The sequence below is a fragment of the Phycodurus eques genome, chromosome 13, assembly GCF_024500275.1.
Source record: "Phycodurus eques isolate BA_2022a chromosome 13, UOR_Pequ_1.1, whole genome shotgun sequence".
Classification (NCBI taxonomy): Eukaryota; Metazoa; Chordata; class Actinopteri; order Syngnathiformes; family Syngnathidae; genus Phycodurus; species Phycodurus eques.
In genome coordinates, this window is record NC_084537.1 from 4355838 (window position 1) to 4368467 (window position 12630).

At 42.6% G+C, this 12630-nt stretch overlaps 1 protein-coding gene across 5 annotated transcripts in view; it reads right to left on the reverse strand.

Annotated features, from left to right (window-relative positions):
• slco5a1a (solute carrier organic anion transporter family member 5A1a) overlaps positions 1–10931 on the reverse strand; it is a 37343-nt gene extending 26412 nt beyond the window's left edge. The window contains exons 1-2 of one of the 5 annotated variants that reach the window (XM_061695136.1): positions 10806–10931; positions 4253–5224 (exon numbers count right to left, since the gene is read on the reverse strand). In XM_061695136.1, coding sequence (XP_061551120.1) covers positions 4253–5156 — 904 coding nt within the window. In that variant the 5' untranslated portion in view covers positions 5157–5224; positions 10806–10931. Of the gene's footprint in view, positions 1–4252; positions 5231–8117; positions 8198–9854; positions 9911–9974; positions 10093–10805 lie in introns of those variants that run through there. The other 4 variants (XM_061695131.1, XM_061695134.1, XM_061695135.1 and 1 more) reach the window with 4 other exon arrangements.
• Between the last annotated feature and the right edge of the window lie 1699 nt (positions 10932–12630).

Here is a 12630-nt window from a genome sequence, read left to right on the forward strand (position 1 = left end):
ATAAAGTGTCTGGGGAGAGGGAAGTCTGGGCGTCCTTCCTAAAGCTACTGCCCCCGCGACCCGACCCGGATAAGCGGTAGAAAATGGATGGATGGATGGTTTTAGAGTGAATTTCAACTGGAGTGCCAATGAATGACTTTAAGCAAGCAAAATTCTCTCTTACCCCTTCCTAGTACAAAATTTTAATGTAGTTTAAAATGTTAATGTAGTTTATTTACAAAATTTTAATGTAGTTTATTTATTGGCGGCACGGTGGCCGACTGGTTAGAGCGTCAGCCTCACAGTTCTGAGGACCCGGGTTCAATCCCCATCCCCGCCTGTGTGGAGTTTGCATGTTCTCCCCGTGCCTGCGTGGGTTTTCTCCGGGCACTCCGGTTTCCTCCCACATCCCAAAAACATGCATGAATTTGAGACTCTAAATTGCCCGTAGGTGTGACTGTGAGTGCGAATGGTTGTTTGTTTCTATGTGCCCTGCGATTGGCTGGCAACCAGTTCAGGGTGTACCCCGCCTCCTGCCCGATGACAGCTGGGATAGGCTCCAGCATGCCCGCGACCCTAGTGAGGAGAAGTGGCTCAGAAGATGGATGGATGGATGGTTTATTTATTTCCATAATTCCATTCAAAAAGTTAAACCTTCATAGATTATATATTCAGGGACCACAATTCAAACAATTCCAAGTATTTATTAATTTCTTTTTACATAATTTGGGCTTCCAGCTCATAAAACCCACAAAATCAGGAATTCAAAAAATTAGAATAGTGTGAAGAAATCACCATTTACTTTGCAGTTTTTGTAGAAAAAAAAGAAAGAAAGAAAGGAATTAGGGTCACATTAAATCAATCAAAATATGGTCCTTTTAAAATGATGTTAATCATCAATACTTGGTTGGGAATCCCTTTGCTTTAATCACTGCCTCAATGGCATTGAGGCAATCAGCCTGTGGCCATTGCCAGGGAGTTAAGGAAGCCAAAATTTCCTTGATGCTTGCTGTCAGTTCTTTTTTGTTTTTGGGTCTGGTGCCCCTCATTTTCATCTTGATAATACCCCATAGATTCTCAATGGGGTTTGGATCTGGCGAGTTGACTGGCCAGTCAAGCACTGTGATGGCATGTGCATCAAAACGGGTTTTGGTGCTTTTGGCGGCATGGGCAGGGGCCATCTCCATACAGATCCTCAGCAGAAGGAATCATGAAGTCCTCTAAAACATTCTGGTAGACCTTGGATTTAAGAAAGCAGAGTTTACCAACACCTGCTCTGGACATTGCACCCCAAATCATGACTGACTGGATATTTCACACTGGACCTCAACCAGCTTGGGTTCTGTTCTTCACCAGTCTTCCTCCAAACCCCTGGACCTTGATTCCCGAATAAAAGGCACACTTTACTTTCATCGGAAAAGAGGACCTTGGACCACTGGCCAACAGTCCAGTCGTCCTTCTCCTTGGCCCAGATGAGACACTTCCTGCGTTGGCTCAGGCTCAGAAACGGCTCGACCCGAGGAACCCGACAGTTGTAGCCCATCTCCCGGATGCGTCAGAATGTGGTGTTTTTTTGAAGCTGTGACTCCCGCCTCATTCCACTCTCTCTCGATCTCTGCTAGCTTCTTGAATCTTCTCTGTTTGAAAATAAGCTGAAGCCCACGGTCATCTCTTTTACTGGTTCATCTTCTCCTGCCACATTTTGTCCTTCCACTAGACTTTCCATTGATATGCTTGGACACAGCACTCTGTGAAGAGCCAGCCTCCTTAGCGATGAACCTTTGTGGCTTACCCATCCTGTGGAGGGTATTAAGGATGGTCTTCTGGCCAGTTGTCAAATCTGCAGTCTTCCCCATGTTGAAGCCAACTGAGACAATTGAACCAAACTCAAGCAATTTAATGACACCTGGGGAAACCTGTGCAGGTGCTTTGAGGTTAGTAGATGATTAGTGTGTGAAACAGTTTAAAACATTTGTGGCCTGCACAATTTGGGCTGATTTCTTCACACTATTCTAATTTTTTGAATTCCTGCTTTCGTGGGTTTTAAGAGCTGGAAGCCCAAATTATGTAAAAACAAATCAATCCTTGAAATTGTTTAAATTGTGGGGCCTGAATCTATAATCTATGAAAGTAATTTTTTTTTGAATGGAATTATGGAAATAAATAAACTTTTCCATTTTTTGCTGACATCGGACTGATTTCCGATCTCAAAGATCGGATCGGTACACCCCTATTTTGCAACTTTAATTGTGAATGGCAACAGTTGGTTTAATTAGAGTATACAAGAAGTGATTCCAGTCTGTCTGCTCAAAAACAACACCAAAAAGTGGAGGTGTGAAGCTGACCGCATGCATTTCCGTGAGAGGAATAAGTACCTATCTGGCTATCAATACCGGGAGGAGAGCAAATGACTCCAACTACCGGAGACAAATTCTTTGTGCGTTTTCACATACTTGGCCAGCGAAGGATTCTGATTTGGATTTACACAGCACATTGCTCGTAGTCCATAGAAAAGACAGTGTGCCACTTCTCCTTGTCATCTCGTGTTCAGGAATGCACACAAGTCTCCCTTTCGGCTCTCACTCACTCACTCACTCACTCACTCACACAAACTCACGCACACACACACACGCACACACACACACACACACACACACACAGAATCCCACTCTAATTTGTTGCTCTGATTAATCTTCAGCTTGTTTGAGGGCACTGGGGCGACAATACCAGGCCAGACGTGCCAAATCCAAAGCGGGTGAGAAGGAGTAGGATGGGCTTGGATTGGGGGCTTTAAAGGTTCATGATTTGAATTGAGGAACAGACAACTATTCACAGCGAAGTAAGCAAAGCACTGCTCACCAAATCCTCTTTCACACAAAGTTTACACACAATGAGTGCAACAAAGCCGGAACGGAAGATCAGCCTGTGTGCCTTTCACACAAAACCCAGCAGGACAGATTATTACCACACACTTTCACACTTTCAAAAATTCTTCCTCAAGTTATTTCAACATAGATGCAACCGGATGACACCAGAGTAATCCTTTTGCTGCTTTGGCCTGAACGCAACAGTGAACAGGTGAGGTATTCAGCGAATAACAGCACGCGTTAAACACTTAAACAAGTATGAAACATTTGGCGGAGGTTTCGTCATTAACCCACTAAAGAGTCTTGCAAATTTCACACACCACAGTGTTTTTCAAAAGCATGCCAAATTTGAATGCATAATAAAAAAATTATAACAAAAAAAAAAAATCCCGATGTAAAGTATGGCTCAGAAATCAAGAAAATAAGGCCCCGCCCTCGTGCTGCGGGACTGTGTGGGTGTGTCCGTTGAAGGCGCTGTAGACAGACCTTCACCTGTCAAAAAAATATGTTCGCTGTAGTCAACTAATGGCTAAATAACCTGTGCCACTGCAGTTATGGTTCGTAAACAAACTTTCCCGTGTGTGTGCATGTTATGTGGGGACTCACACACAACAACTCCGAGCGAGGCGCTGACATTATAAACGATGTCGCCGTGATCAAGCGAGCTGTTTAGTTCCTTCACTCACGGGCTAGTGGATGTAATAAACAGTTAACTTTGCCTTTAGTGTCTGTGTTGTGTGGATCGACACGCGGCGCATCGAGTAAGGCTGTGGACGGAACCAACGCCGATTGACCAGTCCTCTGCCGGTCCACGAGCCCACTAGTGGTTAATACGTACTAGTCTAGCCACTAGTAGCAGGCAACTTTGCAGTGGAGCTGTCGTCACCACAACAATGACAATTCATCGAGTCCAGAAAAAAACTATTCCTTGTCTATGCCCATTTTATTTATCAAACGATAAGTCGATAATTCAAAACGGCGAGGAGGGCAAGCAAAACAGAAACGACCTTATTTACTTCCTTAACACATTGTTTTGATTGGTTCTCGTCAACTTTTCACACCTCTCAAACAAAATTATTTCTCAACGAATCTCGTCTCTGGCAGGCATTTACGTCTCGTTTTTAATTTTATTCATTGACAAAAAATGTCAAGATACTTCGTCATCATTTTAGTACCCGGAAATACATTTTCATGTGGTCATCGTCTCGTCTTTGTCAGAAAAAAATAGGTTGTTGACTATGACAAAAAAATTTTCATCAACAAAATTAACAATAGATAGATAGATAGATAGATCTATCTATCTCTCTATCTATCTCATCTTGGTCCCTAATCCCCACCAATAGTGAGGGTTCATCGTACCACTACCACAAGGCGATCCCTTCGCTCATCTGAAGGCGGGAGCTTACCTAGGTAGAGCGAGGCGTTCTCCTTCTTGACGTTGTCATCCAGGTAGGTCGGCCCCAGAGTGTAAATGGGGGTGGAGCCCATGCCCACCAGGATCTGCGCAACAATGAAGAGTGCCACATACAGGTTGTGCTCGTTGCCCTCTTGGTCCCGCGGGCAGGACGCCATGCCCACGCGGTCTCTGCGGCTGGCGTTGACGCTAAAGCACAGACCCTCGTTGGCCGACGACGAGTTGACCTCCTGGATCTGGTAGGCGGGCGAGATGAAGTGCGGCAATGAGAAAAGGGCGGCACCCACTGCGATGAAGACGCCGCCCACCGCCAGCCAGCGAGGCCTCTGCCCCCTGCCCCCGAAGTAGCTGATGAACACCACGACCAGGAGGCTGCCGATGTCAAAGCAGCTGACGAGGAGACCCGACTCAGAGCTGCGGAGACTGTAACGTTTCTCGATGGTCGTGATCACGCTGCTCAGGTAGCCCGATACCATCAGGGACTGGATGAACGTCAGGTAGCACATGCAGAACAGGAAGCACCGAGAGTCCTGCAGGATTAGCGCCAGGTACTTCCTACTGGGCACGCCTAGTCGCGGTAGGAAGCCAGGTGGCGAGGTCCGGCGGGCCAGCGTTTTATTGCGGCGTCCAGCGGAGGCCGAGGAGGGGGACGAGTTCTCCGCAGGCCGGTTCAACGCCGACTTGCCAGCCTTGGGCAGGAAGTCACTCGCCAGGGACGAGTCGGTGCGGCCGAGCTGGATGAACTCGGTGCTCTCCTCTGCCATGACCGAAGCAGACAGTGAGGCTTCCTCTTGAGTCTTGAGACTTTGATGGGTCGTACCTGGATCCTCCGCCTCGCTGGAACCGGCGTCCTCCTTGCGAAGGGACGCAGACAACTCGGACAAGTCGGCCTCCATGACGAACGACCGCAGCGTCCGGTCCGGGTGATGATGCTGCGAGTAGACGTTTCACAGGGCCATGCCGTCTTCAGCTTGGAAAAATACAGTAGGAACAATATTATTCAGTAGTGTGGAAGAGTTCGTTGCCCTTCTAGCATCACAGCCGAAAGCCAGGCACACACATACAGTATCATAACACAAACAACCACAGAAGGAGTATTTCAAACTTCCCCGCTGCTGATCATAAAAAGGCATACAAATCCACCACTCTGCTTGCTGAACTGGACAGGTGTAAAAAAAAACAACATTTTTTTTAAATGAGCCCTGCCGCGAAAATCCGTGAGTAATTGATGCATCCCCCTGAAAAGGTTTCTAATTACTTATAGATTGAGCTACTTTCGTTAAAATGAAACTCCTTAACTCCCTTCAACATAATTCCTTGGCCTCAAGACGCGGCAAGATGGCAGCAAACCTGCTGTTGCGAAAGGGAAGCTCCTCAATTCACTTCAACATAGTTCTTGGCACCAAGATGCAATGGGATGATGGCAAAGCAATGCTTTCATCACTTCAGCCTGTAATGCTCGGGGTTGAACGATATCAGATTTTTTTGTAGTCTACATTAAGGTGATAATCTTTCGTGGTTGACGACAGGCTCCTCCTGCTGGCTGATGTATGCGGTAACGTACTAACTCGTTTCTGGTTTTCGGAGATGTGAGCTTGCTTGTATTATTATTTTCTCTCAACACCTATTAATTTACAGTGGGTACGGAAAGTTTTCAGATCTCCTTAAATTGTTCACTCTTTGTTATATTGCAGCCACTTGTTTAAATCATTTAAGTCATTTTTCCCCCCTCATTAATGTACACATAGCACCCCATATTGACAGAAAAAAAAAACATTGTTGAAATTTTTGCTGATTTAAAAAAAAAAAAAAAAACTCAAATATCACACAGCCATAAGTATTCAGACCCTTTGCTGTGACACTCATATCTAACTCGGGTGCTGTCCATTTCTTCTGCTCATCCTTAAAATGGTTCTACACCTTCACTGTAGTCCAGCTGTGTTTGATTATACTGATTGGACTTGATTAGGAAAGCCACACCCCTGTCTATATAAGACCTTACAGCTCACAATTGCATGTCAGTGCAAAGGAACTACCTGAAGAGTTCAGAGACAGAATTGTGGTAAGGCACAGCACTTAAGGTTCCTAAGAGCACAGTAGCCTCCATAATCCTTAAATGTCAGATGTTTGGGATGACTAGAACCCTTCCTAGAGCTGACCGTCCGGCCAAACTGAGTAACTGGGGGAGAAGAGCCTTGGTGAGAGAGGTAAAGAAGAACCTAAAGATCACTGTGGCTGAGCTCCAGAGATGCAGTCGGGAGATGGGAGAAAGTTCTAGAAAGTCAACATCACTGCAGCCCTCCATCAGTCGGGGCTTTATGGCAGAGTGGCCCGACGGAAGCCTCTCCTCAGTGCAAGACACATGAAAGCCCGCATGGAGTTTGCTTAAAAAAAAAAAAAAAAAAAAAAAAAAACACCCCAAGGACTCTAAGGTGGTGAGACCAAGATAGAAATTGGTGGCCTTAATTCTAAGAGGTATGTGTGCAGAAAACCAGGCACTGCTCATCACCTGTCCAATACAGTCCCGACAGTGAAGCATGGTGGTGGCAGCATCATGCTGTGGGGGTGTTTTTCAGCTGCAGGGACAGGACGACTGGTTGCAATCGAAGGAAAGATGAATGCGGCCAAGTACAGGGATATCCTGGACGAAAACCTTCTCCAGAGTGCTCAGAACCTCAGACTGGCCATAAGGTTCACCTTCAAAAAAGACAATGACCCTAAGCACACAGCTAAAATACTGAAGGGGGGGCTTCTGAACAACTCAGTGACTGTTTTTGAAAGGCCCAGCCAGAGCCCTGACTTAAACCCAATTGAGCATCTCTGGAAAGACCTGAAAATGGCTGCACACCAACGTTCACCGTCCAACCTGACAGAACTGGAGAGGATCTGCAAGGAGGAATGGCAGATGATCCCCAAATCCCGGTGTGAAAAACCTGTTGCATCATTCCCCAAAAGACTCACGGCTATATTAGCTCAAAAGGGGGCTTCTACTAAATACTGAGCAAAGGGTCTGAATACTTATGGCTGTGTGATATTTCATTTTTTCTTTTTTTATAAATCCGCAAAGATTTCAACAAATCCATTTTTTTCTGTCAATATGGGGTGGTGTGTGTACAATAATGAGGAAAAAAATGAACTTAAATGATTTTAGCAAATGGCTGCAATATAAAAAAACGAGTGAAAAATGTAAGGGGGACTAAATACCCACTCTACCTGCTAAATTACCGTTCATAGATGGTTACTCTCCACTGGAACACGGTTCCAGCCAGACTACAGTGAAAAGTCTACCGTAGCACCTACATATAAAATAATTGGTTAATGTATTTAGTGGAAATGATAAAATAGAAATATTAGTAAAGGAAAAAAGTTCACCTTGTCATTTAAAATTGTATAAAATAATTGAGAAAAGTATTTACTAGAAACATAAGGAAAAATACACAAAAAGGTTTACAAAACCTTTTAACATTATTTATTGCATGAAAAAATTAATTTATTGTGAATAAAAAATGGTAAAATAAACAATTTTACACATACATTGCACATTTAATTTTTTATTAAAATGGTTAATTTATTTATATTAAATGTTACAAAATTGTAAAATCTGCAATTGTACATTTTGACTGGCATGTTTATTTATTTTATACAATAATTGGTTAATTAATAATAATAAAAGAATTATAAATACAATGGAAATGAGTGAATTATTTCATTATCGTAAACAAACTATTTTACATACGATTTTTTTTTTTTTTTTTTTTTTTTACTTCCTCTACGAATGAGCTGCTTCAGCTGTCCGTATTAAACTAACAGTTTTTGAGGCAACGGGTTTGCATATTTTCAACTTAATGTCAACTTACTGTAAAACCAGATGTCCTCTCTCTGTAGTCCAAACACTTTTCCTCCTCAACACTGGAAACTTAATATGTTTTCACGGTGTCGATGAGGAAAAGTGTGTGGCCAAGAAGTGAGAGGACATCTGCTTATCTGCACCCCGAGTTATCTCCTCCTTGCACATGGGCCGCAACAGTACTTTTATTTAAAAAAAAAAAAAAAAAAAAAAACGGAGTGAGGGCAACATAAAAAGTGTGGGTGTGGGAAAAGTGGGGATGTTGTGACACCCAAATCCCACGCGGGGGTAACAACCCTAACAACAGTGGCGCCTTGAGAAACAAATTTCATTTGTTGTGTGAAAGCACTCGCAACGCAAAACACACCTGTCTCAAATCGCCTTTTTTCATTTAAATGGACGAAAATTCCAGTTACACGTTCCAGTCACCCCCAAAGAAACATTTTGTAATGTGTATTTAATAAGGAAAATAGCGCTCCATAATATTGTACTTTATAAAAACAGAGTCATACATAATAAGAATTAAACAGTTTGTGCGTCATGATTTAATCCTTCAATTCAGTTAATTGCACTGCTCCATGTGGTGTGCCCACATTGGCCACCAAGTGGCAGTGTAGTACAGTACTCACAGTTCTGAGGACCGAAATTCAAACCCTGCCTGTGTGGAAATTGCATGTTCTCCCCGTGTCTGCATGGGTTTTCTCCGGGCACTCCGGTTTCCTCCCACATCCCCAAAACATGCGTGGTAGGTTGATTGAAGACTCTAAATTGCCCATAGGTGTGTGAGTGTGAATGGTTGTTTGTTGTTATGTGCCCTGCGAATGGCTGGTGACCAGTTCAGGGTGTACCCTGCCTCTCGCCCGAAGATAGTTGGGATAGGCTCCAGCACGCCTACGACCCTAGTGAGGATAAGCGGTAAAGAAAATGGATGGATGGATGGAATATTAGTCGTTTTTGGCAGATGATAAAAAACATGTCTGTGGGTATTGTGATACTGTCTGTCTACGTGTTGCTCCACCATTTGTGTTCAAATATTACAACACTGTGACTACCGATGCCAATCATTATCCCATCAATAGCATTTTCCAGCGGCACGGTGGTCGACTGGTTAGAGCGTCGGGCTCACAGTTTTGAGGTCTGGGGTTCAATCCCCGGCCCCGCCTGTGTGGAGTTTGCATGTTCTCCGTGGGTTTCCTCCCACATCCCAAAAACATGCATGGTAGGTTAATTGACAACTCTAAATTGCCCGTAGGTGTGAATGTGAGTACGAATGGTTGTTTTTTTTATATGTGCCCTGTGATTGGCTGGCAACCAGTTCAGGGTGTACCTCGCCTCCTGCCCGATGAAAGCTGGGATAGGCTCCAGCACGCCCGCGACCCAGGTGAGGAGAAGCAGCTCAGATAATGGATGGATGGACGGATAGCATTTTCCATGAAGTGTTAGCATTAAGCTAGTGGGGGCATTCTTAATGCAGTTATGTGGTTGTTCTCTTGAGTTCGCTGTCACCATATGCTTCAGATTCTCGCCCGCAAATCAAGGGAAAAAAAATACAATTTTTTTTTTTTTTTTTTTTAAATAATCGGACAAACGATGACTCGTATCTCGAAAAAATCATATGTCTGGTCTCAAGGTACCACTGTATAATCAGTCGTTGAAAATGTTTCGACATCCCTGTTCTGACTGTTCCTCTTCTTCTGGGATGAAATGAACCTGGAGAGGTTGCATGGGTGGGTCCCTACCGGCCTACCTTGCCTTCCACCCAACCAGGATCACACGGTTGTCACACTTGGTCCTGTTTGCCCGGCCTGCCTCCTCCTCCTCCTCCTCCTCCTCCTCCTCCCAGCCACCGTCAAGGGCATCTACCCACCTGGATCATCGCTCGTTTGCATCACCAGCACATTTATAGTTTAAGTAAATATGACCAAAAAAAAGATGATGAGCATCACTTGGGGGAGGGCGACGCTGCGGATGCTGCTTTACTGACGACAAACACCGCAGTGCTTCTTTTTTTCAAAACACATCCATCGCGGTGGAATTAAGACGCTGAAGACGGAAGTGGACGCTTCAAAGTAAAATAGCAATAACAAAAAAAAATAAAAATGTACTGATATAAAATCCACTGTAGTGGTTTGGCTCATATTTAATTGCAATAAGAATATTTTGAGGTGATTGAATTACTAAATTTCCAAACTTCATCTAGGTCATCGACGAACTCCGTAAATAATCCATCAGATTTCAAATGCTGCCCCTTGCCAATCGCACCAAACGTGGCATTGCAGTATTTGTTGCCATATTAAGTTCACTGCTCGTCGTCTACTGCTGAATTCGGCCGCAGTGAAATGAGCGTAGCGGTCGGCTATTTCCTTCAAATATGAATACACTACGCGAGTCTAACCAGGCGGAGCATCTGTACGAGCTCCTAGTCGACTCACAACCAGAATCAACGAGTCACATGTTGAAAGTTAAACGAATACCTTAAAGCTCACAATACCCCCCAAGTTTCATTATCATTTGATAACACTGACGATATTTTGACGAAAACGACACTGCGTCTAGGTTTTATTGTGAAAAGTATTCCCAGGATGACACAGCTAGGCTGCAGTTAGCCGCACGAGTAAAGCCCCGCAGTGATGCTCATTTGAACACCTTTCAATTAACATTTCGATGGCGACACAAAATAACAATAAGGTAGACTCACTTGACGCTTATACGTGAAGAGATGATAAATCCTCACGCAGCCATATCAGAGTCCCTCGCTTGGTGTCCTGGCGAGTGGGGAAAAGAAAAGTGTGTCGTTTTCTTTCTGGAGGAACTGATGGACGCCAACTACAGCATCAGGGAAACACGCCGGAAATAGCATGAGAGATCCCTTCAAATTAAAAGCACATCGCTTGGAACCCTTTGAATGAAAACGAGCTTCAGTTCAATGAGCCGTTTTTCAGACATACTTTACGAATACAGTATTATTTTAGATATTTTTTATATTTAAAAAACAGAATCATTTTTTTAAACAGGTAAAGATATTTATATATATTCAACAATATTGTTTCTAATTTTTAGACATGTTTTAAAAGATTAGAGTATATCTTCAAATATTCAAATAAATTATAGATATTTATTTCAGAAATATGTTCGCATTCAAAAATATTGTTGACATTTTTAAATGCATCTTTGATTCAAAGATGCTTCAACTTTGTAACAATATAATAAAGAATTGAAAATATTTTAAAATATTCAAAAATATCTGCAAACATATTTGGGAATATCTTTCACCATATACATTTTGTTCAAACATATATACTCGATGTGTTTAAAAATATATTAAAACATTGAAATATTAAAACAATATTATTACATTAACCAATGTTTTAAAAGCACAGTTTTGAGTTCAATGTTGTTGTTGTTGTTTTTTTTTTAATTCAACAATATTTAAACATACTGTTAATATGTTTCCGTTGTTTTGAATATTGAATTGGAGACACTGAGGCTGTTTCGTAAAAATATTTGATCATTTTTTGAAGTTCTCTGAGGAAAAACTGCATGTAATTCTTTCTTGCTTATAAAAAAAATCACATCATCATCATCACTTTTATTATTATTATTGTTACAATTGTATTTTTTGAATAAACATCTTTTTATGAACGTTTAAAGATGCAAATGAAAAAAATTAACCAATGTGAGACAACCTACTGCCTTTAAACAGCTTAAAATCCACCAATGTTAGCAATTCATGATGTTTCTACGGTGCAAAAAAAATCCGATGCACGATATGTTTATGATATGCGCAGTAGCTGTCAGAACGATTTGAAGAGTAATATTTGCCAAATCCTGACCTCTCGTGGACAACTAAAGTGTTTGCACCTAAAAAAAAAAAAAAGAAAAAGAAGGGAAAAATGTGAAATAAATAGAATAGAATGAGACTGCGAATGCATTCACCTTATTTGTGCAAGGGCATTTTAGGCATTTCGGTGAAATAAAAAAGCAAATAATAGCATTTTATACAATACATACTTTACAATAACCCCTCGTCAGCAGGGCCGGAGTACCAGATTATGGGCCCCAATACGGCACATTCAAAGAGGGCCCCATTTAAAATAATGAAATATGACAAATATGCTTAAGTGTTCCAAAAGATATTTTGCAAATTAAAATCACTGCAAGTCAAGTTTATTTGTATAGTCCTTAATCACAAAAGACTCAAAGGGCTTCAAAGGTCCAAAGTTGGCAATGATTGACGACATCCCCTAATCGAAACCCCTCAATCGGGCAAGAAAAAACTCAAAATCCCATTTGGGGAAAAAGCAAACCCTGAGAAGGGACCACAGATGGGGGGGGGAGCGGGCAACAACGTAGTCTGTTACTGTACAATGTTCATTACAAAGGTATAAAAGTCAATTAAAAGAGAAAACGCACCTGTTCGGTGATTCTGGCCGGTCGGTCGGAGCAAGAATCCTCCATGAAAACTACTCCGTGGGAAGTAGTCCACCTCAGAACTTGTCCCAATTGGTTGGTGCACAACCCAA